This window comes from Zootoca vivipara, chromosome 17, assembly GCF_963506605.1.
Source record: "Zootoca vivipara chromosome 17, rZooViv1.1, whole genome shotgun sequence".
Taxonomy (NCBI): Eukaryota; Metazoa; Chordata; class Lepidosauria; order Squamata; family Lacertidae; genus Zootoca; species Zootoca vivipara.
In genome coordinates, this window is record NC_083292.1 from 1,408,944 (window position 1) to 1,436,798 (window position 27,855).

General features: G+C 47.8%; 2 protein-coding genes across 2 annotated transcripts; one reads left to right on the top strand and one right to left on the bottom strand.

Annotated features, from left to right (window-relative positions):
* The first annotated feature begins 5,676 nt into the window (after positions 1–5,676).
* CCDC117 (coiled-coil domain containing 117) lies at positions 5,677–10,653 on the top strand. Its single transcript, XM_035098015.2, has 5 exons — positions 5,677–5,998; positions 6,084–6,140; positions 6,265–6,477; positions 7,324–7,470; positions 7,758–10,653. Exons 1-5 carry the CDS (start codon positions 5,808–5,810, stop codon positions 8,005–8,007), a joined length of 858 nt encoding a protein of 285 aa, XP_034953906.2. The 5' UTR covers positions 5,677–5,807; the 3' UTR covers positions 8,008–10,653.
* Positions 10,654–13,107: 2,454 nt separating this feature from the next.
* Positions 13,108–14,727, bottom strand: XBP1 (X-box binding protein 1). Its single transcript, XM_060269333.1, has 5 exons — positions 14,449–14,727; positions 14,254–14,350; positions 13,994–14,164; positions 13,714–13,907; positions 13,108–13,438 (listed from the first exon to the last, which is right to left on the bottom strand). Exons 1-5 carry the CDS (start codon positions 14,634–14,636, stop codon positions 13,249–13,251), a joined length of 840 nt encoding a protein of 279 aa, XP_060125316.1. The 5' UTR covers positions 14,637–14,727; the 3' UTR covers positions 13,108–13,248.
* Between the last annotated feature and the right edge of the window lie 13,128 nt (positions 14,728–27,855).

A 27,855-nucleotide genomic window follows, 5' to 3' on the forward strand; every position in this document is an offset into this window, starting at 1 on the left:
AAACCAAAGCGTAGCTCACCACTATAAAGTTCTGACTCCTCCTACATTTCATGTCCAATTCCTCCTCTTTAACTTCCCACATGCTGGCAGAATCCCACCACTCGAAACAGCTAGCTTGCATTGAGAGCAAAATCAGAACCTGTGTCCTATCACTCGAGTCACTGCTTATGTTCCCACAATTGGAAGCATTCCAGACAATCAAGCGCAGAATCCTAGATATTTTATTCCAAACCCTTAGCAGCATAGCCAAGAAAACCTGTTTCCCATTGGGATTGGGAATTCCACCCTCATTTGGCCAGGGCATTCCATATTTACATCACTTTATGATCCCCACCTAGGCAGAGTTCTTTCTCTTGCAACATTTAACGTCTTACCATTTGCAGTTTTGCAAGGCAGATTACAAATAAAATAAAAAATACTGCCCTTGTGACACAAAACAAGTTGAATCCATCACACGCATTTTCTTTAATTGCCCATTTTATGCAAAAATATATGATAAGTAGAAGAAGGGGATTTATCACTCTGACTCTTCCAGCGTGTCTGATCTGCTGAACAATTGCGTTGCCCCAGCTTCTTCGGAGGAGAAAAAACTTAAACACTGTTGCAGAGCTCCCCAAAATAGACCAGAGGCAATTGTACTTCATCCAGCAGAGCTTTACTGCTACTGAAAGCAAATGAGCAGAATGGTCACAAATCCAGTGCATTCAGTATTGGCACAGTCCATAAAAATCCAGTTGCAGCACTTACAATAAAACTTTTTTAAAAAATGTATTAATTTTCAAACAATTCAAAATACAAAATTTGGCAAAAACAAAACATAAAACATAAAGGGAGGGAAGGAAAAGAAAAACATATCAATTCTTACATTGAATTAACATTGTGGACTTCCTCGATTCCCCCCACACTGGGTCCAATTTTAAATCTAAATTAAGCAATTTTCCTTTATCATCTTAAATTATTTTATCACATTTTTTCCATTCTCTCACAACCAATTTTAATCCAAAACAGAACATCAACTATCCTCAACCTATAAATTCATTAATTAATCCAAATCTAAAGTTATTTTTCCATCCATCTCTGTTTCTTCCCTTAGCCTCAAAGTTTCTACCCCAAACTTTTAAAAACACATTCAAATATTATTTATTCTATCATAATAACCTTTAACCACTTATATCTAATTCTACCCCCCTTCCCCTGGACTCTGGGTCTCCCAGATGCATCAGCCAGCTCCATAAGCCATCAATCAGTCAGAAAATAACCCATTTTTACTCCTCATCCCACTCCCACTCTTTCGTTGCCTATCCACCACTCTCCCATCTTTACCTGCTGCCCCCCCCAATTTCTAACTGTAGCACAATACCATCCAGCTATGTTTCCACTTTTCAGCCCTATCTCAATTTTTATTCCCTTTAAATTCTAGCCCCGGTATGGATCCTGCCCTCCCTCTCTCACTAGAAGGATATTATTCCATACTGTTTTTTCTTTGGAGACTCATTGAGTCACACATGTCTTGTTCCCCTCCTCCCACTGGGGAAACAATGGTCCATGTGTCTTCCTCATCTTTTTAAAATTCAACTATATTGTCCAGGACTGATGGTTGTTCATCTTGCTTCTCCTCAGTCTCCGCTGGGACTGGTCCCTCCTCACTCTCAATGCAGCTCTTACTTAATATGCCCATCTGTCTATTATTCTGACACAGTTCATCTCTAAATTCCAAAAGCAATTCCAAAAGTTCCTTCAGAAAGTCAGCAAAGTCAGGCGATGATGTTTTGTCTACTGTCACCCTGCTCATCTCCAATTTCATGGGAACTGCAGAGATTACAGTCAGGAAATTGCGCAGTTTGTATTTCCAAACTTCAAAAACATACTTTATGTCCGATCTGGTTACAGATTCTCAATTTTTGATTCTTGATCATTCTTAAAAATCTTATGTCCATTCATGAAAAGAGCATTGTCCAACTTATATATATACAGCCTTATATTTTGACAGTTCTCAGCTTTAAAGAAGTAAATAAACTCCTTCTTATTGTGATGTCATAATGGCAGCTTGCTGATCCCTCCAGGGACCCCGCTCCAGCTTCTAGGGGGATTTTCTCCAGTCCAAAATGAATATTTTTTTACAGGGATTTTACTGAATTGAACCCTTCTCCCCTTTACCCTGCCTTAGGGGGAAGGTTTTAGGTCCAATTTTTAAATAATCAAATCAATCTTTCTGGCTTCAGGCAAATTAACTGTCTCAGAGTCCTCTCAATGGGGGAGATCGACTTCCTCTTTTTAACCTCCTCCCGTGGCCAATTTTCCCCGAATAAAGTAATTTTTAGAATATCTTTCCTTTACTCACGGTATCCAATGTCTTAAAATCCTTCTTTTTTTTTTGTTTTTTTTTGAAAAATCCACCGCTCCTCCGCTGCTGGCTCTATGCTTTGCTCTGTGAGGGTAGTGGTATACTCGAAAATGGATCCCATGACTCTCACTCCGCTCGCTCTCGGAGCTCTTAAAAAAAGCTTACTGGGGGGCAGAGGAGTCACTTTGGGGCACAGCCGAGCTCTCATGCCCCCAGAAAGCTAAATCTGGGGTTCTTTTGGGGGTCCGCGTTGCTCTTGGGGCTCCCCCCTCTCCCTCAGAGCGCCAGGAACCTCGGAGCTTGAGGATTCCTCGCCGATCAGCACTGGTGGTAGACCGGAAGTCCTACAATAAAACTTGCAATACTTATACTGTAATAAGACTAAACCTTAACACTACAGCATACAGAATACGTCACACAGGAACAATGAGATAGAAAGTGAGACCCAGGCTCCTCCTGGTCTGACTTTAATAGTCAGCACATCCTTGACAAAAAGATAACAGAACTAGTTTAAACCAGCTGTACTCAGCTTCCCAGAATAAATAACCCAAAAAGGAACCTTCTGCCTGTTTCTTTCACATAAAAAGAAAACTTTCCAGAACACTCTTGAATTAAGTAGAACAGGAAAAATCTATACACATCAGATCAACACTTTCTTTAGTAAGAAATGCTGCCTGACAAATTGTAGGAATGACGTTGTAGAGAATGTGGCAAGATTTTTGAGTGACACCGTGAAATTACGTCACCATAGATCCTAAGAGCCATTTTCATACCTCACAGTGTCTGGACAGCTTTATCCTAAAGTATCTCCTACTATGTTCTGTGAACAGTGTTGTGTTCTGATCCATGTATACGATGCCAATATAGGAGACTGATTGATGGTAGTGGAATTTGTTGCACCAGGGCAATGGGGCACTTTCATAGAATCATAGAATCATAGAATCGTAGAGTTGGAAGAGATCACAAGGGCCATCCAGTCCAACCCCCTGCCGAGCAGGAAACACCATCAAAGCATTCACTTTAATTGCACAAACATAAATTTCCAGTGTGCCTTCAAACCTCTCCCATAAAATACAACTCTGGAGGTGACCAGAGATCTTTAGCTTGACTTTAATCCTTTCCCACTGGCTCCCCCCCCCCCCCGGTGAAGGGCTGTTGCTGCTGCTGGCCATTCATACATGACAATTCTGGTATCTGGGATTTAATTGCAGCTGTTACTGGGGAGAGGTGTGTCATGATCCTTCTAATTTAGGCTTTCATGCCAAAAAGGGAGATGATTTTCTCATGAGTTTGTAAGCATTTTTAAAATTGCTCTGTTAGTACCAATGTAGATTAAGTCTGTGATCATATCCCTATTGCATGGAGCAGGTTTGCAAGAATGTGATTTAAGAGCTGAGAGAATGTGAGCTATGCCAGACCTGCAAAACAGCCGAAGGGAGGCGAGAAGAAGTGAAGGCAACCCTGAAGAATAGCTGGGTGGTGTTAGCCTAGTATTTATTTATTTTCTTTATTTTCTTTTTTGGGGGGGGGAAGAGGGGCGAGGCGAGGGGGCTGTGAAGTTGACTGCAGCAGCAGAGTGGAAAGATATATGGTATTCAGGTGGACAGCAGGTCTGGTTGCAATCCATCTGTCTTGAGAGACAATGGAGTGTGCCTCCAGGGTGAAGTCAAACCACAAGAGAATCACAGCACCTGCTGTGGCTGCAGAGACCGGTCACTTGTAACTGTTGCCGTTCTGCATCGTTTTTGCTGTGTTAGCAGCACCAAAGTGACCTCTCTGGGCAAGCCTGGGCAGAGTGGGGGGGGGTGTTCCATGGGCAACATCCCCGTCTTGGCTTCGCAGGTGTGGGGCCAGTCAAAGGGGGCCAGTCAAAACCGTTTCCCAGGGTGTGGCCACTGCCCCATGCTGCCCACTGCTGCAGAGTGTTCTGCAGGCTCAGGTTGAAGAGTAAAACAAAGAACATAGCCAGGATATAGAAGCAAAACAGCTTTATTGTTGCAACGATGACTCCAAACTAAAACATAAAAGATGCAGAGAGAAGCCCCGAACAAAGGGTGTCACTCTCTTTTAAAAGTTTTCCTGAATTACCCATAACACCACGTTGAAATCGTCACACACATGTCACAAACATGTCATAAACTAGGAGTGGCATCTTGGCTGAAAACTGATGCCTTGCCAATAAGGGATATTTAGCATTCCTGGCACTGGTTAAGGCAAAAGGTGATACCCGCAATCTCTGACTTCCAGGCCAAGTTCAATATCCCCCTTTGTCTGAGTCTGGAAGGTGAGACTTAGCACCTATCGGGTGTGGGCAGGGGTGCAGGGAGTATAGTATGTGACCATTCGCCTTGGGGATTATGGCTACCCCAGGCCTGACCTCCCTCCTCTGGTCGCCGTCCTTTCTCTGAGCAAAACACCGTTGGAATGATGAAAATCCGTCACAGATGTGATTTTATATTGAATTTTAAAACTCTTTACTGTAGAAAATACGTAGACCACGGCTCTACTAGGTACAAAATAACAAGGCTAGATACAATGTTGCAAGTAAGTTTCACACTTTCACTGACCCAGCAGGGTTCCTCTGCAAGCCTTAGCAGATGCCTGGTTGGACAGCTACAGCTGCAACTACCTGCGTAGTCCTCGTTAGGGGGCGCTGCCTCGCAAGCAGCTGTCAAAATAACTAATGCCAAGGGATCGCTATATGCTACGTTGAACAACCCTTGTCTACAGGCGGGCACTTATACTACTCTTATACAATAAAAGGTTTGAAAATTAAGTCGCTGGTGGGTCAATTTCTTATTTATGTTTCCGATTACACCACTTCTAGGAGCCGCAGATGAGAGCTGAGTGCAGGATGGGGACCAACGGTGGTCAGAGTAGCACCCGGAAGGAGCAGGACGTGTCCCTCTCCAGAGGGATTCCCCTCCCCGGACACGGAGCTCCACGCCCGGAGAGCCAGCGTGGGGAGGGCAGGCTTCCAGGCCACGTGCTCAGAGGCCAGCCAGGCCCCGCTGGACGCCAGAGGTTTTTGCCGGGCATGTTGCCCCCGCCCCCCGCCAGTCCCTTCTCGGGTGACGGCTGCGAGATGCTCTGGCTGGGGTCGGTCGGGGCAGAGCTCCGCAGGCTCGGCGGGGCAGCCTCAACCACTCCAGGCCAGGGCTACTTCTGGAAGGCCCCGGGGGACATATGAGATGATACAGGGCGGAAGGCGCTTCCCCGGAATGGCGGCGCCCGCGGCTCCCTGGACGGAACTACAGCTCCCGGCATGCCCAGTGTGCCGCAGCGCGTGCGGACTGCAATTCCCGGCGTCCTCCGGGAGGGGGAGCGGAAGTGGAAAAGCGGAAGAAGCAGCGCGGGCCGGCCCCCTCGAGAGGACAAGCAGGCCCCGTAGACGCGGAGCCCCCGCGTGAATCCGCCCCTGCGCTTCCCTGCGTGACCGAGGCGCCGGCGCCGGCGCCGGGCGATGGCGGCCCTGCAGGGGGCCTTTCCAGGGGGAGGAGCCGCTCCCCCGCCGGCCGAGTTCCTGCCCGGCCCGCTCGCACGACCCTTCCGGCCCGCGGGGAGCGCCATGGACGGACTGGGGGACAGCGGCGGACCGGAGGGGGTTCCCCGCCGGCTCGGCCTCTGCGCGCCGCCGCCCAGGATCCGCGCACGGTACTGGGGGTGCGGGTGGGCCGGGACGGGACTCCCGGCGCCCTCGTGGCTCCCCCCTGAGCGCAGCCTTCTCTCCCTCCCGCAGGCTGCCCGCGGTGGGCCGCAGCAGCAAGAAGCGCCGCGTGGACGGAGAGCCCGACGGGTAAGCGCCGGCGGGGAAGGGGGGAAGGGGCCGCAGGGGGAGCGGCGGGCCGCAGCGGGGAGCGGCCCCCGGCAGCCTTGGCCGCTGCGGAGCCCCCGTATAAGCTGCGCCATTCCTTCGCCAGCTGCCCGGAGGCCAAGAAGAGGCTGGCGGAGGCGGTGCCTGCCTTGGAGGAGTGGCTCCTTGTCGCGGGCCAGCCGTCCGGCCCGGGACTCTCTCCACAGGGCCAGAGCCACCTGCCTGGCCCGCTGGACATTCCCTGGGAAGAGATGGAGCAGTCGGCGGGGGAGCTGCAGTGCGAGGCGGCCCGCAGGAAGCTACAGGAGATCGAGGACAGGTAGGGGCCGGGACATTTCAGCTCAGCAGTGGGGGCTCAGAGGCATGGGGGGGTCAGGAAGGTGGAAGGTGCTTCCTTTTGCAACCCCCTGGACTGGATTTGCTGCCGGCTGGGTGTTTGTTTGTTTGTTTTGGCACTGATATTTTCCCTACTTTGGCTGAAGGTGCAGAAGCACTGATATAATTCCCTACTTTGGCTGAAGGTGCAGAGTTGAACTAATAGGTGAGACTGATAGACCTCATCTTCTCCCGCCCCCCCCCCCCCAATGATTCCGTCAGAAATTGCTCAAACACTTCCAATGTTGCCTTCACAGCAGTGTTGGAAACTTTGACGTATAAGCTAATTGCCAAGCAGCACCTTAAACTTGCAGTTGCTGCAAAGGAATTTATAACTGTTTAGGGTTGTTGTTGGGTGTTTTTTTGTGTGTGGGGGTAGGTGGGAAGGAGCTGTGTGAGTGATTGCTTTTAAATATATACGAGCTCCACTTTTGGTTTGGGATATTGCCTCTCTCCCTCCCTCTGTGTGATCTGCTTTGGCATTCCAATACCTTTTGTGGGCATCTATAGAGAAAACATTAGAGGTTCTTCAGTGATAAGAAAATGAAACAATATGAGAGAGGGCTGTCAGACCTGCGCTAGATAAATGGAAGACAGATGGTAAGGGTGATTGGCATTGACAACTTGCGAGGAGCCTTGTTTGCAGGTGCTGCTTCATTCATCCATCACACTTTTACCTAATAGTGGGAGGTGTCACTGTGATGTCACTGCGGTGACATTTTTTTCATTTCATTTCTATACAGCTTTATAATTGAAAAAAAAATCCATACCCCTCCCTTTCTGTTACTAGAATAATTGACGAGGATGAAGAAGATGAGAGCACCGTTCCGACAGGGGGTGTCTGCACCCTCCCCACCTTGGTTCTTTCTGACACCCTGAAAACAGGACTGAAGAGGGATTACGAAGGAGACCTGACGAGGCAAATTATCGAGTCCATGTAAGGAACTGCCAGAGCGAACCCTGGCTCATGGTGGTGCTTGGGAGGGGGCCGCAGAGTCCACTGAACTAACAAAGCATTTGCCAGTTTCACACACCCTGCCCAGGGCCATAGCAAGGCAGGCTGTGACAGGATCTTCCTGCTTTGCTTGAGGAGGGGGTTGCTGAGGAGACCTAAAATAGGCAACTGTGGGGATGAACTCCTCCAGAGCAGCAATAACACTGCAGGGCTCTGGTTGGGGTTCTCTGGAGTGGCCTGTTGTGATTCCTGTGCTCTCATCCACGCAGGAGCCGCCCCTCCATGGAGCTGGTGCTTTGGAAGCCTCTCCCAGAGTTCCTCACTGAAAGGACGCCTGTTTCTGTGAAAAACTTCAAGCCGCTGATCACAGGAAGATGCCCCACAAAGCCAACCCAGGAAGCTGCCTTTTGCCCACAGACTGCAGTGTTTCCTGAGCAGCCTCAGCAAGAGGAGATGCCTTCGGAACTCTATGGCCCCCTAGGGCGCTCTGCAGGTGCAGACGAAGAGATGGAGTTGTAGGCAAAGAAGAAGGGGCTAAGGCAGGGCTCTCCAGACATGTTGAGACTGGACTTTTTGGGGGAGGGGACTGTGAGGACCATAAAGAGTCTAGGGTGGAATAGTAACATGTCTGGAACATGGAACAGAAGATGCCTTCAGAGTCCCTGTAAAGAAACGTGATGGGTAGGGTTCGTATTTTTCCTTTTGGGTGTGACTTTTTCCTTCCCCTTTCATGGAGTAAAAGTCAGGATCTGATGGTGTAGTTCTGGCTTGGACCACCCTCTATGCCCACTGAGCTACAGGTGTTGTTCTGTTTGGAACTTCAGTGGAGGATTTTCACCTGCTTTAAAAGGAGTCTCAGTCTTGAGTGTTTGGTTGCCTGCATTCACTTTTACTGCTGCCCCTTGAGCTGTGTGGCTTAAGTGTTGCTGTGAGGAAAGGGAGGAGAGGGCACCTTGCAGGCATCCTTGCCTGCTCAAGTGTGGCCTAGAAATTGTCAAGAGGTGTGGCGGGATAGAGAGGCCAAACCAGAGAGCTGGCTGCAGGCCTTCGTTTTGGCTGTCAGCAGCACTTTGGCCAAGAGCCATTTCTATTGGCTGATCCTGCTTACTTCCCCCTTCCTCCCCAAGATTGCTTCATTGGGTTGAGGGAGGACAATCTCGGCTGTCAGGACACAGTTGATGGATTTGGGCCAACCATTCTCAAAACCAATGTCATACAAGTATCAGCCTGCCCAGAACAGCAGCTTTAACGTTCATTTCACCTTGTGCCTCAATCTGAGCCAAGGCTGATGTTGCCAGCCCTCCAGTGACAGCTGTCCGAACGCCATAGAACACAAAGTTGCTTTCCTCTGGAATGATACCTCTTGTCTTTTCTCAGAAAAGCAATTTCCTGACTGCCAGGAAGCTAAAAAGTGGTCTTTTCATAAATCCAGAATTATCTGGAAGGGCAACATCAGCAAAACACCCTCACCTGACTTTAAAACCACTCGTTTTTTCCCGTTTTTGCTTCATTTCCTGGATGGTCACTTGAGTTTATGTATATGTCCTTTTTGTTGTTGGTTTTTTTTAATCAATCCCCCCTACCCACACTCCCTGGCTTCTTCAAAACATTAGAACAATTGTACCTAAACATTTACATCTTAATTAAGAGTGGAAACCCTGTGCATCCACCCCCACACCCCAATCTTGTTAAGACTGAACTGTCACCTGCAGCCAGCAGGGCTAGTGGTCAAGAGATTGGAGATGTAGCCTGGCAACAACTGGTGGGCCAAAGAAGTATGAGAAAAGCATTTATCCCATTGTTCTTTTCCTTTCTGTTAGTCCTCTATATGCAAGCAGTAGTGGCTTTTAAACTGCCCAAGTTTCATAGGGTGGAGGGAAGGACACAAAGTGGTTAGAATCAACTGGTCCCACTCTGGTAGCAAGCGCCTCCACAGTTGATGTGAGAAGACGGTGAAGGCAAAATATCTGGCTCTGACATTGGGTCTTCCATTGGTCCACATCCTTGGGAGTCAGGAGTTGGTGGTGGGTTTTTCTTCTTCAGATGTTGCAGTTGCCATTCATGCAGGCTAAATGCTGTTTAATGAAGACTAATTCTGTTGGTGGAAGGCTAAAATAGGTACAGTATATTCCTGCGTATAAGACTACTTTTTAACCCAGGAAAATCTTCTCAAAAGTCAGGGGTCGTCTTATACGCCGGGTCGTATTTCTTATACAGTGAGTATATCCCAAACTCTATATTTTAACTGGAAAAGTTGGGGGTCGTCTTATACGCCCAGTCGTCTTATACGCCGGAATATACGGGTATATAGTATATAAAGGAAGAATTCCTGAATGCCAGGATACAGGTTTGGGACAAGTACTCTATGGTGAGGACGCAAGCAAAGTGTGGGAATACAGACTATTAGACCTTTAGAATATGCCCTTGTGTGTTCTAAAGGACAACATATTTGGTAAGTTTAAAATGGTTACCTACAAACTCTCCAAAGGTCAGATTCATGTGCTTTTCCATACAGCAGCAGCATTCAAAAAGTTGCACAGGCTGTAAAACTTGGCTTAGTTACAAAGTGGTGAAAGTTCCTAAATTATTGGTATGGAAACTCAAGGGAGGTTTGTTAGAACCATGCGGCTAAGCTGGAACACATGCTGAGCTGTTCAGGGGGCGGGGTGGACAAATACTTTATTATCTAGTCTCTCAAGGTGAGCTAAGCCTGGCAGGACAGCTTATGTTAGCATGTTGGTTATGAGGCTGCTTATCCCACAAATACTGGTGAGAGAAGGTGAATTCTTCTGATTCTAGAAGTAAATATATCCAGATCACTTTTATTTCCCAATTCATTTTTGCCATGGAGACCTGTCTCTGCTTCCTCACGGGAAGATAATACCACACAAGTATAGCTCAGAGGGGAAGTTCTCGGAGTTTGTTTGCTGGTCCATCCGTTTGAAATAAGCAACATTGGATTGTGGTCTGTCTTTGGTTGGACCAAATCACAATGTGTATGTCAATAAACTTTTTTAATGTTTGTAGTATGCTGTGGGATGGTCTTGCTGTGTTGAGCACTGAAGGGGTGGTGGAATAGTTGCAAGTTTCTGCTGGCCTCTGGTGATGCAAATCAGCAAGTGACATTGTGTTGGCAAAATAAAGGCACCTGCAGTTGCCGTGCAAGGTGGAGCAGTTGTCTTGCATCTCAAGCACTAACAGCAGCCTAAATGGAACCCCCCCCCCCCAAAAAAAACAAACTGTCTTAAGGGGCACATTTCCACAGTGTGCTTTCAATGTTTTGGTAACACCACGTAATAGTCAATTTGCAGCACAGCTTTTGTCAGCCAGTAGTTTCATTGGTTGCAATTAAGCCCCTCCAGAAAAGGGGGCAGACACCACTTGCCTCTGCCAAATTTGTGTGTGTTATTGAACAACCATATTTATCTGGCTCTCCCCCTGCAACTTCTATTGGCACACTTGGCTTTTGAGTCTTTCATGTGCAGTGTGGGGACTTAGTACTTGCAGCAATCTGTATTTCTGTGTCGGCTGAAATGAAGCTGCAGGTCAATGCAAGAGCTAGTGCCATGTACTATACCTCATTATATAACATGGACTTATTTTGTGCCTACCTGCTCCTTGTCCAACAGGATTGCTGGGTCTACCCAGATGGGTGACATATAAATAAAATGATGTACCCTACCCTACCAGAGGCCCTCTGCATGTAGGAAGAGAAGCAAGAATACAATCTACTCCAGGGTACTTCCTTCCAGAGAAGCCAAGGCCTCTTTGCCCATGTCCTTGTCAGGCAGCATTGCCACTTGCTGCTTTACAGACAAGTTCCTCTGAAACCCTCAGCAACACCTCTGCTTCAAGTTCTGTTGTTATGAGATGTACACCTCTGAGAAATATCGAGCAGGGAAGTTGCTGGAAACTGCTTCAAGAAAAAGGCATAGACAGCTTCTGCTTGGCTCTTTCAGAACAATATGGGGAATTCTTGGGCTTTCACAGCTGCTGCTTTCATGCAACTGCTATTTTTATCAGCCAGAAGTTTCTGTCCAGTTTACTAAGCCTGCCTCCTCCAAATCAGAGGGGTGGGCCTATTTTCTTGCTTCCTCTTCTTGACCAAAAGCAGTTTCACAGCATTTGATAATACAGTGGTACCTTGGTTCTCAAACTGAATCCATTCCAGAAGTCTGTTCCAAAACCAAGGCGGTAATGCAAAATGGATTAATCTCTTCCAAACCCTAAAACAGCAATTTAACATGAATTTTACTATCTAATGAGACCATGGAGCCATAAAATGAAAGCAATAGACCAGGCTGCAATTTACTACCCAGTACAAAAAAACTTGCAGTGATCTACCCATTGCCATTGAAGGGGCGAGTGTGCGGGGCTGATGCTGCAGCGCCACCCCCTGAGTCCCTCTGCCACCTTTGTTGCTGCAGCATCAGCCGTCCCCTCTCCGCTTCCAGTGCCCGGCGCTGGCACTGAGTAAGGGAAGCCCAGGTCATGCGGCAAGTGAGCAGGCAATGGAAGTGTGGCACTCCCCCGCACGGAGTACATTTGGATTCCAAAAAAAGTTTGATATGTGGAACACATACTAACTCAATTTTGATACCTTGTTCCTTTCAAGATCTTAATGTGAATGAAAAGGAATAGTGCAAAGCTAGTGACTCTGTGTTCTTTATATAGTAATGCCATACAGTCATACCTCGGTTTAAGTACGCTTCAGTTTGAGTACTTTTAGTTTAAGTACTCTTCAGACCCGTCTGGAACTGATTAATCCACTTTCCATTACTTTCAATAGGAAAGTTCGCTTCAGGTTAAGTACAGACTTCCGGTACCAATTGTGTACTTAAACCGAGGTACCGCTGTACTTTCTGTTCTGACTGCCCAAACAATAATAATCTTTCTTCAAATCCTAAACCACCTTTTTGCCAGCAATTGTGCAATACTGTCTACAGGAAAAGTATTTTACACTTTTAATAGGGTGGGGAAGGCAGGCAAGAAATCACTTGTATTTTTTAATTGCAGATAATTGTTTAAATATGCAGCAGAGGAAAAATAATTATTACATTTTTTGTTTTACAAAATATTTTATCCCAAATTGCCCCATTATTTACATAAATGAAAAGGGGGAAACCCACCCAGCCCTCATAGGGGTAATGTCTTACTCAAGATTTACGTACTTCAAAGACCACAGGTGCCCACTTCTAACCCTGTAAATTGTCAATTTGTTTAGAAGATAGCCTCATCTCTGAATTAGGCAAAGGTTGGGTAGATAAAACATACGTATGAGAACAATACTTAAGGTTCTGCTGAAATACTTTCAAGAGGAATGTTCCTTATAAGTAGCCCTGCTCTCCTTTTGGCTATGTGGGCAGGGGCTCACTGGGGGAGTCAGACTCATTTACACACTGATCAGCTGCGGAAAAAGTTCATTGGCAAAGGCCTCCTCCCAGCCATATTCTGCGTCCAATGGGGAGGACAGGTCACTGAAAGGGGAAGGGGAGCCCTCATAACCTGAATCACTGGAAGCATCTAGCAGACAGGGGGTGAGCTGAGGCTTCTGGTCTGAGGTCAGCAGGTGGGAGACACCCAGCTCAGGTAAGAGAACATTGACAGGCTCCTCCTTGACAGAAATGGGGTACTCCAGAGGGACGCTTTCAGAGGAGGCAGGAACCACTTCCTCTATTCTCACTAGCATATTGGCTTGGCCCTCCCCCTCTGCCACAATCTCCAGGAAGAAGGGTTTGGTATACTCATGGTCAAACCGTATCAGTTCATTAATGGCCTCCAGCTTGGGTGTTGTGGACCCCAGAGAGGAACTGGGGGAGGCTGGTAAGGAATCTGCTTCTCCACTCGCTTCTTGGTGCAACTTCTCCACACAGGCCGGTTCTGCACTTCCTCCATAGTGCAGGAACAAGTCTGGATCCAAGCTGTCCAGAATGCCCAAGAGGAGATCAGACTGCAAAAGGCACAAGCACATTACATTAGCACACAAAAAAGTCCCATTCCAAGCTGTCCCAGTCAGCTCCCCAGCTCCTAACAACCTGCCCAACTTGGTGGTGAAAGTAAGGTGGTGAGCTGTTGCTGTGCGAATGTGAGAAAATCAAGGAAGTTCTATGTGGGATGAAGCCCAGTCTGAGCTGTGCTCTAGGAAGCCAAAGCGTTCCATGTTCCATCTGCATTTGTGCACAGCAGGCCACACAGCAGGCCAGAAAGGGTTGCAATGGAACTCACCTCAGAGTCTGAAGAATCAGAGTTGTCTGGATCCAAGCGGAGGCCACCACCACCGAGGCGAGCGGCTGCTGGGCCTGTCCCTGCTGCAGAGGAACACGTAGTCTAAGTGCTGCAGACTCAGCGGACCCGGCCGTTGCCCCAATGGTGCTGCCCCTCTCGGGCTGCTCCCCCTCTTCTTCTTCCAGCATCTCCACCTTTTTTGGGGGGGGGAGATAAAGAGACTCAGGTGAGCGCTTGAGTTTAGGGAGACAGGTCGGGCCTCTTCGAGCTGCTCGCTTACCTTAAGCGCTACTGCTGTCGGTGCTGCCCCTACTTCTGCTCCTGCCGGCGGTGCCGCCGCCGCCGCTTCCAGAGCGGGGAGCCCGAGGCGCAGCCGCAGCTCCCGGTTCTCCCGCGCCAGGCTGTGCGTCCGCTCGCGAAGCGCCTGATTCTCGGCCAGCAGCTTCTGGTTCTGCGGGAAGGACATAAGCGGCGCTGAGCGGCGGGATGCGGCCCCCGGGAGCCCTCTCCGACCCGCGCTGCCCTCCGGGGCCCACCTACCTCCGCCTCAAGTTCGACGGCCTGCCGCTCCAGCTCGCCCATGCGCGCCTTCTTGCGGTCCCGGGCGCTCTGCGCCGCCACGCGGTTCTTCAGCTTCCTGCGAAGAGAGAGCGAGACTGTCAGCGGCCAGGACCAGACAGGCGGGGGGGAGGGAGGGAGGCCCCTTTTCCCGCCCGCCTTCCCTGCTTCCCTCACCGGCGCAGGGCCTTCTCCTCGGGGCTGAGGTGCGCCAGGCGCTGTCTCTTGCGAGGCGGCGGCGACAAGGCCGCGCCGGGAGCGGGCAGCGTTGCTGCCGAGGCCGCCGCGGAGGAGGCCGCCGGCAAGAGCAGCAGCCGTGGGTGGGGAGGCGGAGGCCCGCTTGCGGGGACCGGCAGGGGGACCATGATGGCGGCGGCGGCGGCGGCGGCGGCTCGTTCTTCCTCTCGGCGCTGCGAATCCTCTCGGCTCCCTCTCGCTCCGGCGGACTGGCTTGCGAACAGACCCTTCCGCATAGCTAACATCGTGGCTCGCGCTCATTGGTCAGCGTGCGGCGCTGCCGCCGCAGGGAGAGCTCTCATTGGGCAGCTAGCGACGGGGGCGGGGCGCCTCGGTTGCGTCAGCCGGAGTAACAGCACGCGCTGCGCATGATCCCTCTTCTCCCCCTCCCCCCTCCCCCAAGCGCCACGTTGGCCGCCCCTCCCGCTCCGGACTGACAGGCAAGACAGCGCTCCGCCCTCCCCTCGCTGCGCAGCCGCAGAAGCAACGCGGAGGGTAGACGTCTCCAGCGGTGCCGCCTCTGTTGCTGGTCTCTGCCCCGAGGCGCCTGAGCAACGGCAAAGGCCGTGCAAGAGCGTAAGGAGAACCTGGCTGCAAGTGGATGAGGCCGCAGCGGGCCCACCTCGCCCAGCACCCAGATGGGAAGCAGGAGCCCGGCAGAAGAGCCTCATTCCCAGCCACGGGTTTTCGGAGACTTCGCTGCCTCTGGCCGTGGAGGCAGACCGGAGCCGTCAGGAGCCTTGTCGGGGGGGGGGGGGATTCCATAGTCTGACCCTGTGCTTCATGGAGGAGAACAACTTTATCTGTCCCAAATCCTCCATCTTTGTTGGGTGTCCACAGGTTCCAGTGTTATGGAACATTTTATACTGTCTCACCTTTGCTCTAAACTAAAAATTTCCAGGTGCTGCAACCGTTCTTCACACAGGAGTTGTTCCATCCCTTCTCCTGGGAGAAGCCATTCTTGAGGCAGCAGGTGAGCCTGGGCCCCTGGACCCAGGTGCCTTGTGGAAATTGGTAGCACTTAGGAGGTGGGCCCTCGCTGCTGCTGCTGCTGCTGCCCTCCCTCCTGAAATTCAGGTGGGGCTGGGGCCAGACCTTTGCAAAGGACACTTTTCCTATGCTTTGTGGAGAGAAAAGCACCCTTGCCTCTCTTCCTGGCCCTCCTTGCATACAGTTCTGCAAACTGCAGAGGGGGCACTATGCCCTCCTTGTCCTTGGGGTCTGTGTGATGCTAGGCCGCCTTCAGCATGCCTTTCTGGCCCTGCACACAACAGCTACTCTGCCACGAACCCCTCTAACGGGCAGTGATGGCAACAGGGACTGATTGCAGTAGGCAGAGCTCAGTGGGGTGGCTGGATTAAGCCAGAAACAGATGGAAGACATCAAAGGAGAAAAGCAAGTGAGGCTTTTCCACCAGCTCCCTTGAGGGGCTAGCTCTCCTTCAACTGGTTCTCCAAGATCTTCGGCTCTCCTTCAGCTGTTGCCTAGTGACAACTGTGTATCATGACTTGGATCAGGGGCTCTTGGAGGGTATGGCACCCCACACTGCTGTGGCAGGAGAGGATGGCAAGCAATCAGTGAACTGAACAGCCTTATACATATTGCAACATGGTAGAAAGGATTTATTACCATACTTTGCATCGTTGTCTACATAAAATTTTGACTGGGTTAGACACTCCTTTGGAAAGTGCAGCTGTTCAGGATGAGGCAATGACATGCATTTTCAGTGATCGGGCCTTGAAAATGTCACTGGACTCTTTTTGGATATACAACCAGAAACAGTATTCATGACCATTGACTTCGTCTACAGTTCTCTCCACAACATAGCATGAACGGGGATTTTCAACTCTGATAAATATCATAGAATCATAGAGTTGGAAGAGACCACAAGGGCCATGCAGTCCAACCCCCTGCCAAGCAGGAAACACCATCAAAGCATTATTGACATATGCCTGTCAAGCCTCTGCTTAAAGACCTCCAAAGAAGGAGACTCCACCACACTCCTTGGTAGCAAATTCCACTGTCAAACAGCTCTTACTGTCAGGAAGTTCTTCCTAATGTTTAGGTGGAATCTTCTTTCTTGTAGTTTGAATCCATTGCTCCTTGTCTGCTTCTCTGGAGTAGCAGAAAACAACCTTTCTCCCTCCTCTATATGACATCCTTTTATATATTTGAACATGGCTATCATATCACCCCTTAACCTTCTCTTCTCCAGGCTAAACATACCCAGCTCCCTAAGTCGTTCCTCATAAGGCATTGTTTCCAGGCCTTTGACCATTTTGGTTGCCCTCCTCTGGACACATTCCAGCTTGTCAGTACCCTTCTTGAACTGTGGTGCCCAGAACTGGACACAGTACTCCAGGAGAGGTCTGACCAGAGCAGAATACAGTGGTACTATTACTTCCCTTGATCTAGATGCTATACTCCTATTGATGCAGCCCAGAATTGCATTGGCTTTTTTAGCTGTTACTTCACACTGTTGACTCATGTCAAGTTTGTGGTCTACCAAGACTCCTAGATCCTTTTCACATGTACTGCTCTCAAGCCAGGTGTCACCCATTCTGTATTTGTGCCTTTCATTTTTTTGCCCAAGTGTAGTACTTTACATTTTTCCTTGTTAAAATTCATTTTGTTTGCTTTGGCCCAGTTGTCTAATCTGTTAAGGTCATTTTGAAGTGTGATCCTGTCCTCTGGGGTATTAGCCACCCCTCCCAATTTGGTGCCATCTGCAAACTTGCTCAGGATGCCCTCAAGTCCATCATCCAAGTCATTGATAAAGATGTTGAATAAGACTGGGCCCAAGACAGAATCATAGAGTTGGAAGAGACCACAAGGGCCATGCAGTCCAACCCCCTGCCAAGCAGGAAACACCATCAAAGCATTCCTGACATATGGCTGTCAAGCCTCTGCTTAAAGACCTCCAAAGAAGGAGACTCCACCACCCTCCTTTGGCAGCAAATTCCACTGCTGAACAGCTCTTACTGTCAGGAAGTTATTCCTAATGTTTAGGTGGAATCTTCTTTCTTGTAGCTTAAATCCATTGCTCTGTGTCCACTTCTCTGGAGCAGCAGAAAATAACCTTTCTCCCTCCTCTATATGGCATCCTTTTATATATTTTATATATTTGAACATGGCTATCATATCACCCTTAACCTTCTCTTCTCCATGCTAAACATATCCAGCTCCCTAAGCCGCATGAAATATCAGAAAAGAGAATGGCTTATTTGTGTTTATGAAGGGATCAGAGTTTGTCTCAAATTAGACGTACCGGTAATATAAATGAGATTTTCCAGCAAAAGCAAGCTCACACCTCTCATTGAGTTTGTATATATATTGAAGGCACATAGGTAAGGGGCTCATAATTATATTTTGGGAATGATTCATGGTCTTATGTAGCTGCATTGTTTTGTACTTTCTGGATGTCCCATGGTCATATAAAGTAGTTGTGTTCTACTTTACAAATCAAGCACTGCTACTTGTTGTTGGTTTTTCCAACAAAAAGATTTGGTGTGGCATGAGCAAATTTTTGAGAAAACAGTTTGAGAACCACTGACTTAGATAGTAAGGTTGAGGGCAACGGCTGACTCACTAATTGCACTGAAGAGTGGGATAAACAGACTTTAAAGGAGAAAAACAATATCTGGGGGAAGTGAATTAGCGAAGGAAGCGGAGAGACAGGATGAGGATTTCACTTAAGTGTGGAGGGAAGGGAAGAAAGAAGCATCTTCTCTCCTTCAGATTAGGTCTAGGTTTTCTAGGTGGGGCACTAGGCAAGGAGATGGCACTCAGAGGAGCTGCCCCCCTTTAAAGTTGCTCATGAAACAGGGCAGGTAAAGCATTAAAAATTTCTCCAAGCAGAGCATTTGGATTTATTTTTAAATTTTATTTATTACTTTTGTATACCACCCTTCATCTGAAGATCACAGGACGATTCACAACATAATACAGGCACACACCTGACTTATGCGTGCATTCTACTTGCGCACGACCATGTATACATATGGTGCTGGGAAATAATAAATAAATAGAATCATACCAGGAAATGGCGGAAGAGAGCTAGAGACTCCTCATGGGTCACAAGGAGACCCTTCCCAGAGCCTGATGAGGATGTCAGTGAGGGTGGAGAAAGCCCAGGAGACCAGAAGCGCAGCAGGGTTTTGATGAGGCTGCTCAGCCCTCTCCTCCCCCACCTAACAGCTGACTTGCAGGGTAGCACAGCAGCAGCAGCCATTTCCCTGTGCATCCTCTGGCTTCCTGCCAGCCCCAGAGCTTCAACTCTAGATATTTTGGTCTGGATTGGAGAGAGCAGAAGAGAGAGCTGGACAGCAGTAAAAAAATAAAATAAAATAGACATTTAACAGCCTTTTAGAGGAAGCTCCCAATTTTTTGTGATTTCACTAATGCACACCGGGGGGGGGGACTGATAGGATAACTGCAATTCCCCATGTGGGAGGAGGGGCTGGCACATGGCACAGTTGCTACCTTCCTGTGCCATGTGTGCCCCTTTCCCAGCCTGACCCCCCCCCCAAACATACCTTTCCCTACCCTTGTAAGGCAAATGCATAAAGGCAGATGCAGCCACCAGCTCCTATGGTTGTATTTCAAATGAGTTTCTATATTGTGGGTGGGATTCAACTGAATGCCGGCAAATTCAGGTTACTCTTGCACAACAAAAGCAGCCTTCTTTACAATACATAAAGTGATCCCTGGACAGTATGGAATAACGACTGCTTGTTGTGGCATCACCATATAACTTCCTCAAAGACGACTTTGAATGAGTGCTCAATAAACAGCCTATGTTGTGATATAAGCTCCCCACAAACTTTGTGCAATAAAATCAGATGGAATGCTCAATAAACTGGCTGTCTAGATGTGGCGATGATGGGACAGTACCCACCAAAGCAAATATGGACCCTCCTGGGAGCATTTGGGGGGGGAGGTGAATCCCTTAATAAGTGAGCAGCCACAATCCCATGAGTTTTTAGCAGCTGCTGGCCAAAAGAAACTGGGCACATTTAAACAAAAACAAGAAACTGAGTGACAATTTCAGTAAGAAGAGACTCAGTTCAGCCTGGAATGCCCCCTCCCTCCCACAGTACTTTGCAGAGACATTAGCATCCTGTGTCACTTTGTCTGAGACACAGCTTACATCAGGATTCTTCCTGGACTGCAGAAACTCAAGTCTTGGAAATAGTAGTCATTGGGACCCTGGCAAGCCCTTGGAGCAGCAATTTCCAAGGAAGGCTATTTTTCAGATTGCAGCTTTCCCTCTTCCCAGGAAGTGCCCACCAGGCAGGTCACATCCAGAAAGGACCTCACAGCAGTCAGCTGTGTGTGTCTGCCCTTGAGCATTTTGGACAGGGAGGATCCTCCCCTGCCATTGCTAAAGGACTGGCCCACGGCTGCCCTAGAGTCCCCAGCCAATAGTAAAGTCTTCTCTCTGTGGTGGATCCAGCCTCAACTTCTTCCATGTCCATAGCAAAACTCCTCATTGCTACTGCCATGTCTGAACTGCACCTACCATCAGGCACTTCTGTGAAGGATGTAAAAAATCAGTGATGAGCTGCTTATTCCATTAAGGGTCACTTCTCATCTTCCAGTATGTACTTGGAGCATCTCCACCATGCCAACATTGCTGCCTTTATACTCCTTAAATAGGGTTGCTACTTCTATCAGATATTGGAGGAAACTGCCTTCTTTCTTTCTAGTCTCAGAGATGCATTAGATCTGGCCATTCTGATTTGGCCATTCGGTATCTACCAGGCCTCTGGGGGAGAAGTCTGAGGGTCTGAGCTGACAGGCACTCCTCCTCTGCTGCCTCAGGCTGGCTGTGCTCCAAAGGGAGCTGGTTTAACCAGCTATCATCGGGAAACTGCCTTGCAGATCTTGGCTGTCTCCCTTCCCATAAGCTGCTGCTTATTTGCATATCCTGGTTTGGAGCAGGAATTCCTTCCTGTAAATACCTGTGAAGTCCGGGTGGTGCTCACCTCTCTCTGGTTGAGGGAAGAGCTGGGGTGGAGAACAAACAAAAGGCCACTTGCTGATCCAAAGCCTGCCTGTCTTTCTTATGCTGCCTACGGTAGATTGTCCTTGCCTTGAAGCAACTGAGCTACCTCCCCAGCCCAGGGGATAAGAGGAAAAGCCATGCAAGGCAGGCAGGCAGGCAGATAGTCCTCTCATTGGAGGGTAGACAGAGCAATCAGGCCTAGGCGCCTTTTCAGGGTCCAGCTCCACACAGGGTCTTTGGGAGATTTCATTTGCATATGGACACATGGGCATGAGTGGGCTACTCTTTGCCACAATTTTTCTGAACAGGCTGTTGCCAAGTCCGGTCATGTGGCTGTTTTCAACTCTACAGCACAACATCCAAAACTAGAGCCTTGGAAGCCAAAGAAGACTGTTTCTCCACCACCCACAGATGTGTGGAGTCTGACTGAGGCTCCTGAGGGAAAGACACTTTGTGAATGCCCTGGGGAATTATATTATGTAAAGGCAGAAGGCATAGGTGAGCCCTGCCTTGAGCCTTTCTTGTGCTGGGATGTGAGTAGTATGGCACCCAACACTGCCAGTCTCGTCCTTGGCTTCCTCTGCCTTAAAAGATCGGCCATGGGCAGCCACAATCCAAGCCAGCTGATGAGATAGTCCATGCCCTGGAGCACAGCAGCAGCCTCCTGGGGTTCAGGTTGGCTTTATATCGTTCCTATCTCATAAACATCAGAAACAGAGCAGCTTGCAATAAAAAAGAAAACATAAGAACAACAATAGCACAGTATAACATGAAAGTACTAAATCAAAAGGCTGGGGCGGGGAGTGGCTTTGTCTCTAGCATCAGCAGCATCAGCAAGGGGCTGGAGAGGCAGGGATGAGCTAAGCCTAGCACTGCCTTAGCCCTGGTCCTACGGACCCCCAGGGTGCCCTTGAGGACACTTATGCTGCAAGAAGCAGCAGCAGCAGTGAGACTGTGTGGGCGGTTGTGCCACTTGCATTCCCAGCAGCAGCCCTTTTCCCAGCACTGGGAGCAGCTCGTCTATGCTTTGCTGAGAAGTCCTGGCCCACATGGCAGGATTTGCCCTTGTGCACATCAGGGAGGGAACAGTCGCTGCCAGTTATCTGAGGAGATGCTTCTTAGTGGTTTCCCTGAACCAGCTGGGAACATCCCTCCTTGTCTGCATGTTGGGAAATCCTTAGCCCCTGCATCATAAGAACAGCAGGCACTGCTGACCTGTCTGTGGGCTTCCCTGAGCCCCTGATAGACTTCTGGCAAGTGATGGGCTACACCTCACAAGGGTTGGGAGGAATGTTTTTGCCAAGAATCTCAAAAACCTCATCAGGAGGGCTTTAAACTGACTTATGTGGGGGAGGGAGACAGTGGTCCTGAAGGTACGGTAGGAATCTATCAAGTGCTGAAGATGATCATCCAAATGTCAGGAACCAAATGGAGCAAACAGCACGCAAACCTAGTGGTGGGAGGAAAAAATCCTTAAATAAGAGGCTGGGGGTGATCAATGGTCTTCAATGTATGTATACTAATGCACAGAGCATGGGAAATAAAAAGATGAACTTGAGCTCTTGGTACAGCAAACTAAATACGACATAATAGGCATCACTGAAACCTGGTGGGATGAGTCTCATGATTGGAATGTACTAATAGAGGGATACTATGTATTTCTGATAAATAGACCAAACAGGAATGGAGGAGGAGTGTCATTATATATCAGAGATGTGTATACCTGTGAAGAGATCCAGGATTTAAAACTTCAAAGCCAAATTGAGAGTATCTGGGTCAAAATTAAGGGAGAGAAAAATAACAGTGATCTCATTGTGGGAGTTTACTATAGACCCCCCAAGCCAAACTGAGGACACAGATGATGCCTTCCTGAAACAGATGACCAACCATTCAAAAGGAAGTGAGATAGTAGTAATGGGGGATTTCAACTATCCTGATATTTGTTGGATGTCAAACTCAGCCAAGAGCATAAGGTCAAACAGATTCCTCACTGGCCTTGCAGACAATTTCATTGTCCAGAAAGTGGGAGAAGCAACAAGAGGATCAGCCATTTTAGACCTGGTCCTAACCAATAGTGATGACCTGGTTAGTGGGGTAGAAGTGGCAGGATCATTAGGTGGGAGTGATCATGCTCTTCTGGAGTTTATTATACAGCAGAAAGGAGCAACCAAGCATACTAAGACTCAATTTCTAGACTTTAAGAAAGCCGACTTCAGAAAACTTAGGGAAACGCTGGGTGAGATGCCATGGACAGCAATACTAAAAGGGAAGGGAGTTTATGATGGTTGGGAGTTTGTTAAAAGGGAGATATTAAAAGCACAACTTCAGGCAATACCAATGGAACAGAACCATGGAAGGTGCCTAAAGAAGCCAGGGTGGCTATCTAAAGAACTTTTAACTGAGTTAAGATTTAAAAGGGATATGTACAAAAAATGGAAAAAGGGGGAAACCACCAGAGAGGAATTCAAACAAATAGCCAGCACGTGTAGAGACAAAGTCAGAAAAGCTAAATAATGAACTCAGAATGAACTCAGGTTTGCTAGAGAGGTTAAAAGCAACAAAAGGGGCTTTTATGGGTATGTCCGTAGCAAAAGGAAGAACAAGGAAACAGTGGGGTCAATTAGAGGAGAAGATGGTGAAATGCGAACAGGGGACAGAGAAAGGGCAGAACTCCTCAATGCCTTCTTTGCCCGAGTCTTCTCCAGAAAAGAAATCAATGCCTGACCTGAAGAATATGGAGCAGATGATTCAGCAGGGGAAACACAGCCCCGAACAAGTAAGGAGGTAGTACAATAATACTTGGCTAGTTTAGATGTATTCAAGTCTCCAGGGCCAGATGAACTTCATCCAAGAGTAGTAAAAGAACAGGCAGAGGTGATTTCCGAACCACTGACAGTAATATTTGAGAATTCCTGGAGAACAGACGAAGTCCCAGCAGACTGGAGGAGGGCAAATGTTGTCCCTATATTCAAAAAGGGGGAAAGGGAGGACCCAAATGATTACCGCCCAATCAGCATGATATCAATACCAGGAAAGATTCTATAGCATATCATTAAGCAAACGGTCTGTGAGCACCTAGAAAGGAACCCTGTGATCACTAAAAGTCAGCATGGGTTTCTGAAAAATAGGTCATGTCAGATGAATCTGATCTCACTTTTTGACAGAGTCACAAGCCTGGTAGATTAAGGGAACGCTGTGGATGTAGCATATATTGATTTCAGCAAGGCCTTTGACAAGGTGCCCCATGATATTATTGTAAAGAAGCTAGTAAAATGCAGGCTAGACAATGCTACCATTCAGTGGAATTGTAACTGGCTGGCTGACCGAACCCGAAGGGTGCTCATCAATGGCTCCTTTTCATCCTGGAGAGAAGTGACTAGTGGGGTGCCACAGGGTTCTGTCTTCGGCCCAGTCTTATTCAAAATCTTTATAAATGACTTGGATGATGGGCTTGAGGGCATCCTGAACAAGTTTGCAGATGACACCAAATTGGGAGGGGTGGCTAATACCCCAGAGGACAGGATCAGACTTCAAAATGACCTTAACAGATAAGACAACTGGGCCAAAGCAAACAAAATGAATTTTAACAGGGAGAAATGTAAAGTAATACACTTGGGCAAAAAAATATGAAAGGCACAAATACAGTATGGGTGACACCTGGCTTGAGAGCAGTACATGTGAAAAGGATCTAGGAGTCTTGGTAGACCACAAACTTGACATGAGTTAACAGTGTGACGTAGCAGCTAAAAAAGCCAATGCAATTCTGGGCTGCATCAATAGGAGTATAGCATCTAGATCAAGGGAAGTAATAGTACCACTGTATTCTGCTTTGGTGAGACCTCACCTGGAATACTGTGTCCAGTTCTGGGCACCACAGTTCAAGAAGGATACTGATAAGCTGGAACGTGTCCAGAGGAGGGCAACCAAAATGGTTAAAGGCCTGGAAACGATGCCTTATGAGGAACAGCTTAGGGAGCTGGGCATGTTTATCCTGGAGAAGAGAATGTTAAGGGGTGATGTGATAGCCATGTTCAAATATATAAAAGGATGCCATATAGAGGAGGGAGAAAGGTTGTTTTCTGCTGCTCCAGAGAAGCAGACACGGAGCAATGGATTCAAACTACAAGAAAGAAGATTCCACCTAAACATTAGGAAGAACTTCATGACAGTAAGAGCTGTTTGACAGTGGAATTTGCTGCCAAGGAGTTTGGTGGAGTCTCCTTTGGAGGTCTTTAAGCGGAGGCTTGACAGTCATCTGTCAGGAATGCTTTGATGGTGTTTCCTGCTTGGCAGAGGGTTGGACTGGATGGCCCTTGTGGTCTCTTCCAACTCTATGATGCTATGATTCTATCTGGTTAAATGTGAGAAAACATGAAGCCCCGCTGGCTTAAAGCAAGGGACAAGCTTCTAAACCAGCATCTATCTGGCAGTGGTAGCCAACCACGCCCCTAAGGGAAGCCCACAAGCAGCCCATGGCTGCAGTACTACTCTGCTGCTGCTATTTTGCAGTGCAAGTATTCAGAGACATGCTGGTCATATGCAGCTGTCTACCACAACCCCAAGATAGTGGGAGACCCTGGGGTCTAAAATTTAAGCGGCAGCCTGTGTGATGACAAAATTTGGTGCCTTTCTGCCTCTCAAACTCCATTCTAACTAATAGTTGTGGTACCCACAACAGCACCTGCAAGGCGCTGCACCCAGTGCAACTGAAATCCGCCTCTGCCCAAGATCCCTTTCCCCCTCTGACCTCTCCAATGGCCTTGTATCAAAACACTTTCAAATACTGAATCCCTTCTATGTGCACCAGCACAGATGGGAACAAGAAAGGGAGTTTCGTTTGTAAAAATAATTTTCAGCAGTCTGAATTGATATTTATGTGGGATTTGAGCAGGCAATATAGACAACACCTTTTCAGTATTTCTAGGGCAGTGGTTCTCAAACTTTTTTCTCTGGGCCACACATTCAGAATAAAACTTTGCTCACACAACACCAAATTGTGTATTGGTAAAAATGCTTTGGAAAACAAAAAGAAACATCTCCCAGCAGTGCGGGATTTATAACATGGAACACCCAGAAAGTATAAAACAATACAACTAGAGAAAAGCATGAATCATTTCCAAAATATAATTATAAACAAGCCTCTTAAATATGTACTTTAAGGTGTGAGCTTGCTTTTGCCGGGCAATCTTATTTATATCAGGTCTAATTTGAGACAAACTCTCCTCTCCTCATCAACACAAATAAGCTTTTCTTTGACCTTTCATATTTGTCAAAGTTGGAAATCCCTGTTCACAACCATCAGTTGTGGAGAACTAAGAATAGCCACTGTTCTTGAAGAGAGGTGTAGATACTCTGTGTGTGTGTGTGTGTGTATAAAATTATTTGATACTATACTGTACTGTACCATACTGTACTGAAATCATAGAATCATAGAGTTGGAAGAGACCACAAGGGCCATCCAGTCCAACCCCCTGCCAAGCAGGAAACACCATCAAAGTATTCTTGACATATGGCTGTCAAGCCTCTGCTTAAAGACCTCCAAAGAAGGCGACTCCACCACACTCCTTGGCAGCAAATTCCACTGCCGAACATCTATTACTGTCAGGAAGTTCTAATGTTTAGGTGGAATCTTCTTTCTTGTAGTTTGAAATGTTTAGGTGGAATCTTATTAGGTGGAATGTTTACATAATTGGCCTTCAACCCTCCTGCCGCCCTTGGCTGCTTCTTCTGACATGCCAGTGTTATAAGAATTTTGAGGTCTCATATATATATATATATATATATATATATATATATATATATATATATATATAATAATTCATAAAACATGTACATGAATGTACAGAAACATGTCTGAAGCAGCACAGGAAGACAGGCCTGACTGACACCATTTTGACTCTCTCTCTCTCTGACCAGGTGTTCCTCTGCAAGGAAGAAGGGGGGTGGGGGGAACCTTCTCATTGTCTCAGGAATTAAAGTGATAATCCCTGGCATCCTGATACCTGGGTGCCAGACAAAAGGGTGTGATTAACTTGGCTGGGAAACAGGGAAATGTAAATATCTCTCTCTTTTGTTGATTAGGTTTGGGGGGCAGGGGGCAGGGTCCAGGATGCTCAGATTACTGCCACCAGACCTCCCCTTTCATGATGTACCTATGATGAATCTAGGGAGGGCGGTCTTGGGCTACACCCCTTCTGTGACATATGGATGATGCTTCTGGGGGGTGGGCTGAAACCAATTTCAAATTTCTTTTTAAGGGCAGCACACCTTTGTTTGGGGTTCCTTCCTTGTTCTCCTGCGTGAGAGGAAGGACCCTGTTGCAACAGTTTTTTATTCTTTAATAAACTGTACTTTGCTTTTGACAGCCTTAGTTTGGTCTCTGTCATTCTACGGCCAGCGGCAACATCGTGCCTGCTTGCCTGGATCCTTGGGCTCTCCCTGGGTCAGGATCCATTTCTCTGGGTTCATAGGAACCAGCTTAAATTTTACTTCACCAGTGTGGCACAACACACCCTTTTAGGACCTCTGCTCTAAGGCCTTTTCACCTTACAATTTCCCCACAAGGGTATTCTCTCTGAAGGTAAAGGCGTGTGAACTAGCCCATAGATACCTTACTGCCAGAAGCAGGTGGACTGAGCCGCTGTTTGACACCCTGCACAGCTGTGCACTTTTGGCAGGAAGAATCCCTAGCTGTTCATCGCACCTGGAGGCAGGAGGTGTGTCTGTGCAGCAGCAACACTGAGCAGACCAATCCTTTTCTTTTTGCTAACAGCAGAGGGAGCCGATTGCTGTCCTATGTCTGGGCATCAGTTTAAGCAGAATCACTCTCATCAGAATAAAGGAACTGAGGAAAACTGGGATTCAAAATGTCTCAAGATTTTACATAGGACCAGGAAGCTGGAAATGAAGCCATCTGAGCATTGCTGGCATTCCCATTCTGCAGATGTTGCCAGTGGTCCTGTTCCTCTCCATCTCTCTGGTCGTGCACAAGGATGACAGACTGCCCCACTCCTCTTTCCACAAGAAAGTTAATAATCAGCACCCCGTGGCATATTCATTTAAAGGACACAGTATGCAAAATGTCTGACTTAAGTTTTATACCTTGCCTGATGATTCACAGGCATAAGGCTTCAAGTTGGAGCAGGCAGTGAAGGGCAGTTGCAACAAGAAACAGATTCAACCAGAGGGGTCAGACAAGGTGGTTTGCTGGCTAACTTTTTGTTCAACATATGTGCAATGCAAATAACATTGGTCAACTAGCTGATAAGTCCTACTTGTCCACATTCATATTTCTGTGTGGATTTTAGGTTTTCCCTTTAAAACCTGCAAGGAGGTGGGGC

What these genes read in the sequence shown, in the direction of transcription:
- CCDC117 (XM_035098015.2), top strand. Translation starts at nt 5,808, where the DNA reads ATGGCGGCCCTGCAGGGGGCCTTTCCAGGGGGAGGAGCCGCTCCCCCG. An exon ending in GTGGACGGAGAGCCCGACGG is followed by an intron (nt 6,141 to 6,264) that starts GTAAGCGCCGGC and finishes TTCCTTCGCCAG; the next exon opens with CTGCCCGGAGGCCAAGAAGA. An exon ending in CTACAGGAGATCGAGGACAG is followed by an intron (nt 6,478 to 7,323) that starts GTAGGGGCCGGG and finishes TTCTGTTACTAG; the next exon opens with AATAATTGACGAGGATGAAG.
- XBP1 (XM_060269333.1), bottom strand. Translation starts at nt 14,636, where the DNA reads ATGGTCCCCCTGCCGGTCCCCGCAAGCGGGCCTCCGCCTCCCCACCCA. An exon ending in GAGGAGAAGGCCCTGCGCCG is followed by an intron (nt 14,351 to 14,448) that starts GTGAGGGAAGCA and finishes CTCTCTTCGCAG; the next exon opens with GAAGCTGAAGAACCGCGTGG. An exon ending in CTGATTCTTCAGACTCTGAG is followed by an intron (nt 13,439 to 13,713) that starts GTGAGTTCCATT and finishes TGCCTTTTGCAG; the next exon opens with TCTGATCTCCTCTTGGGCAT.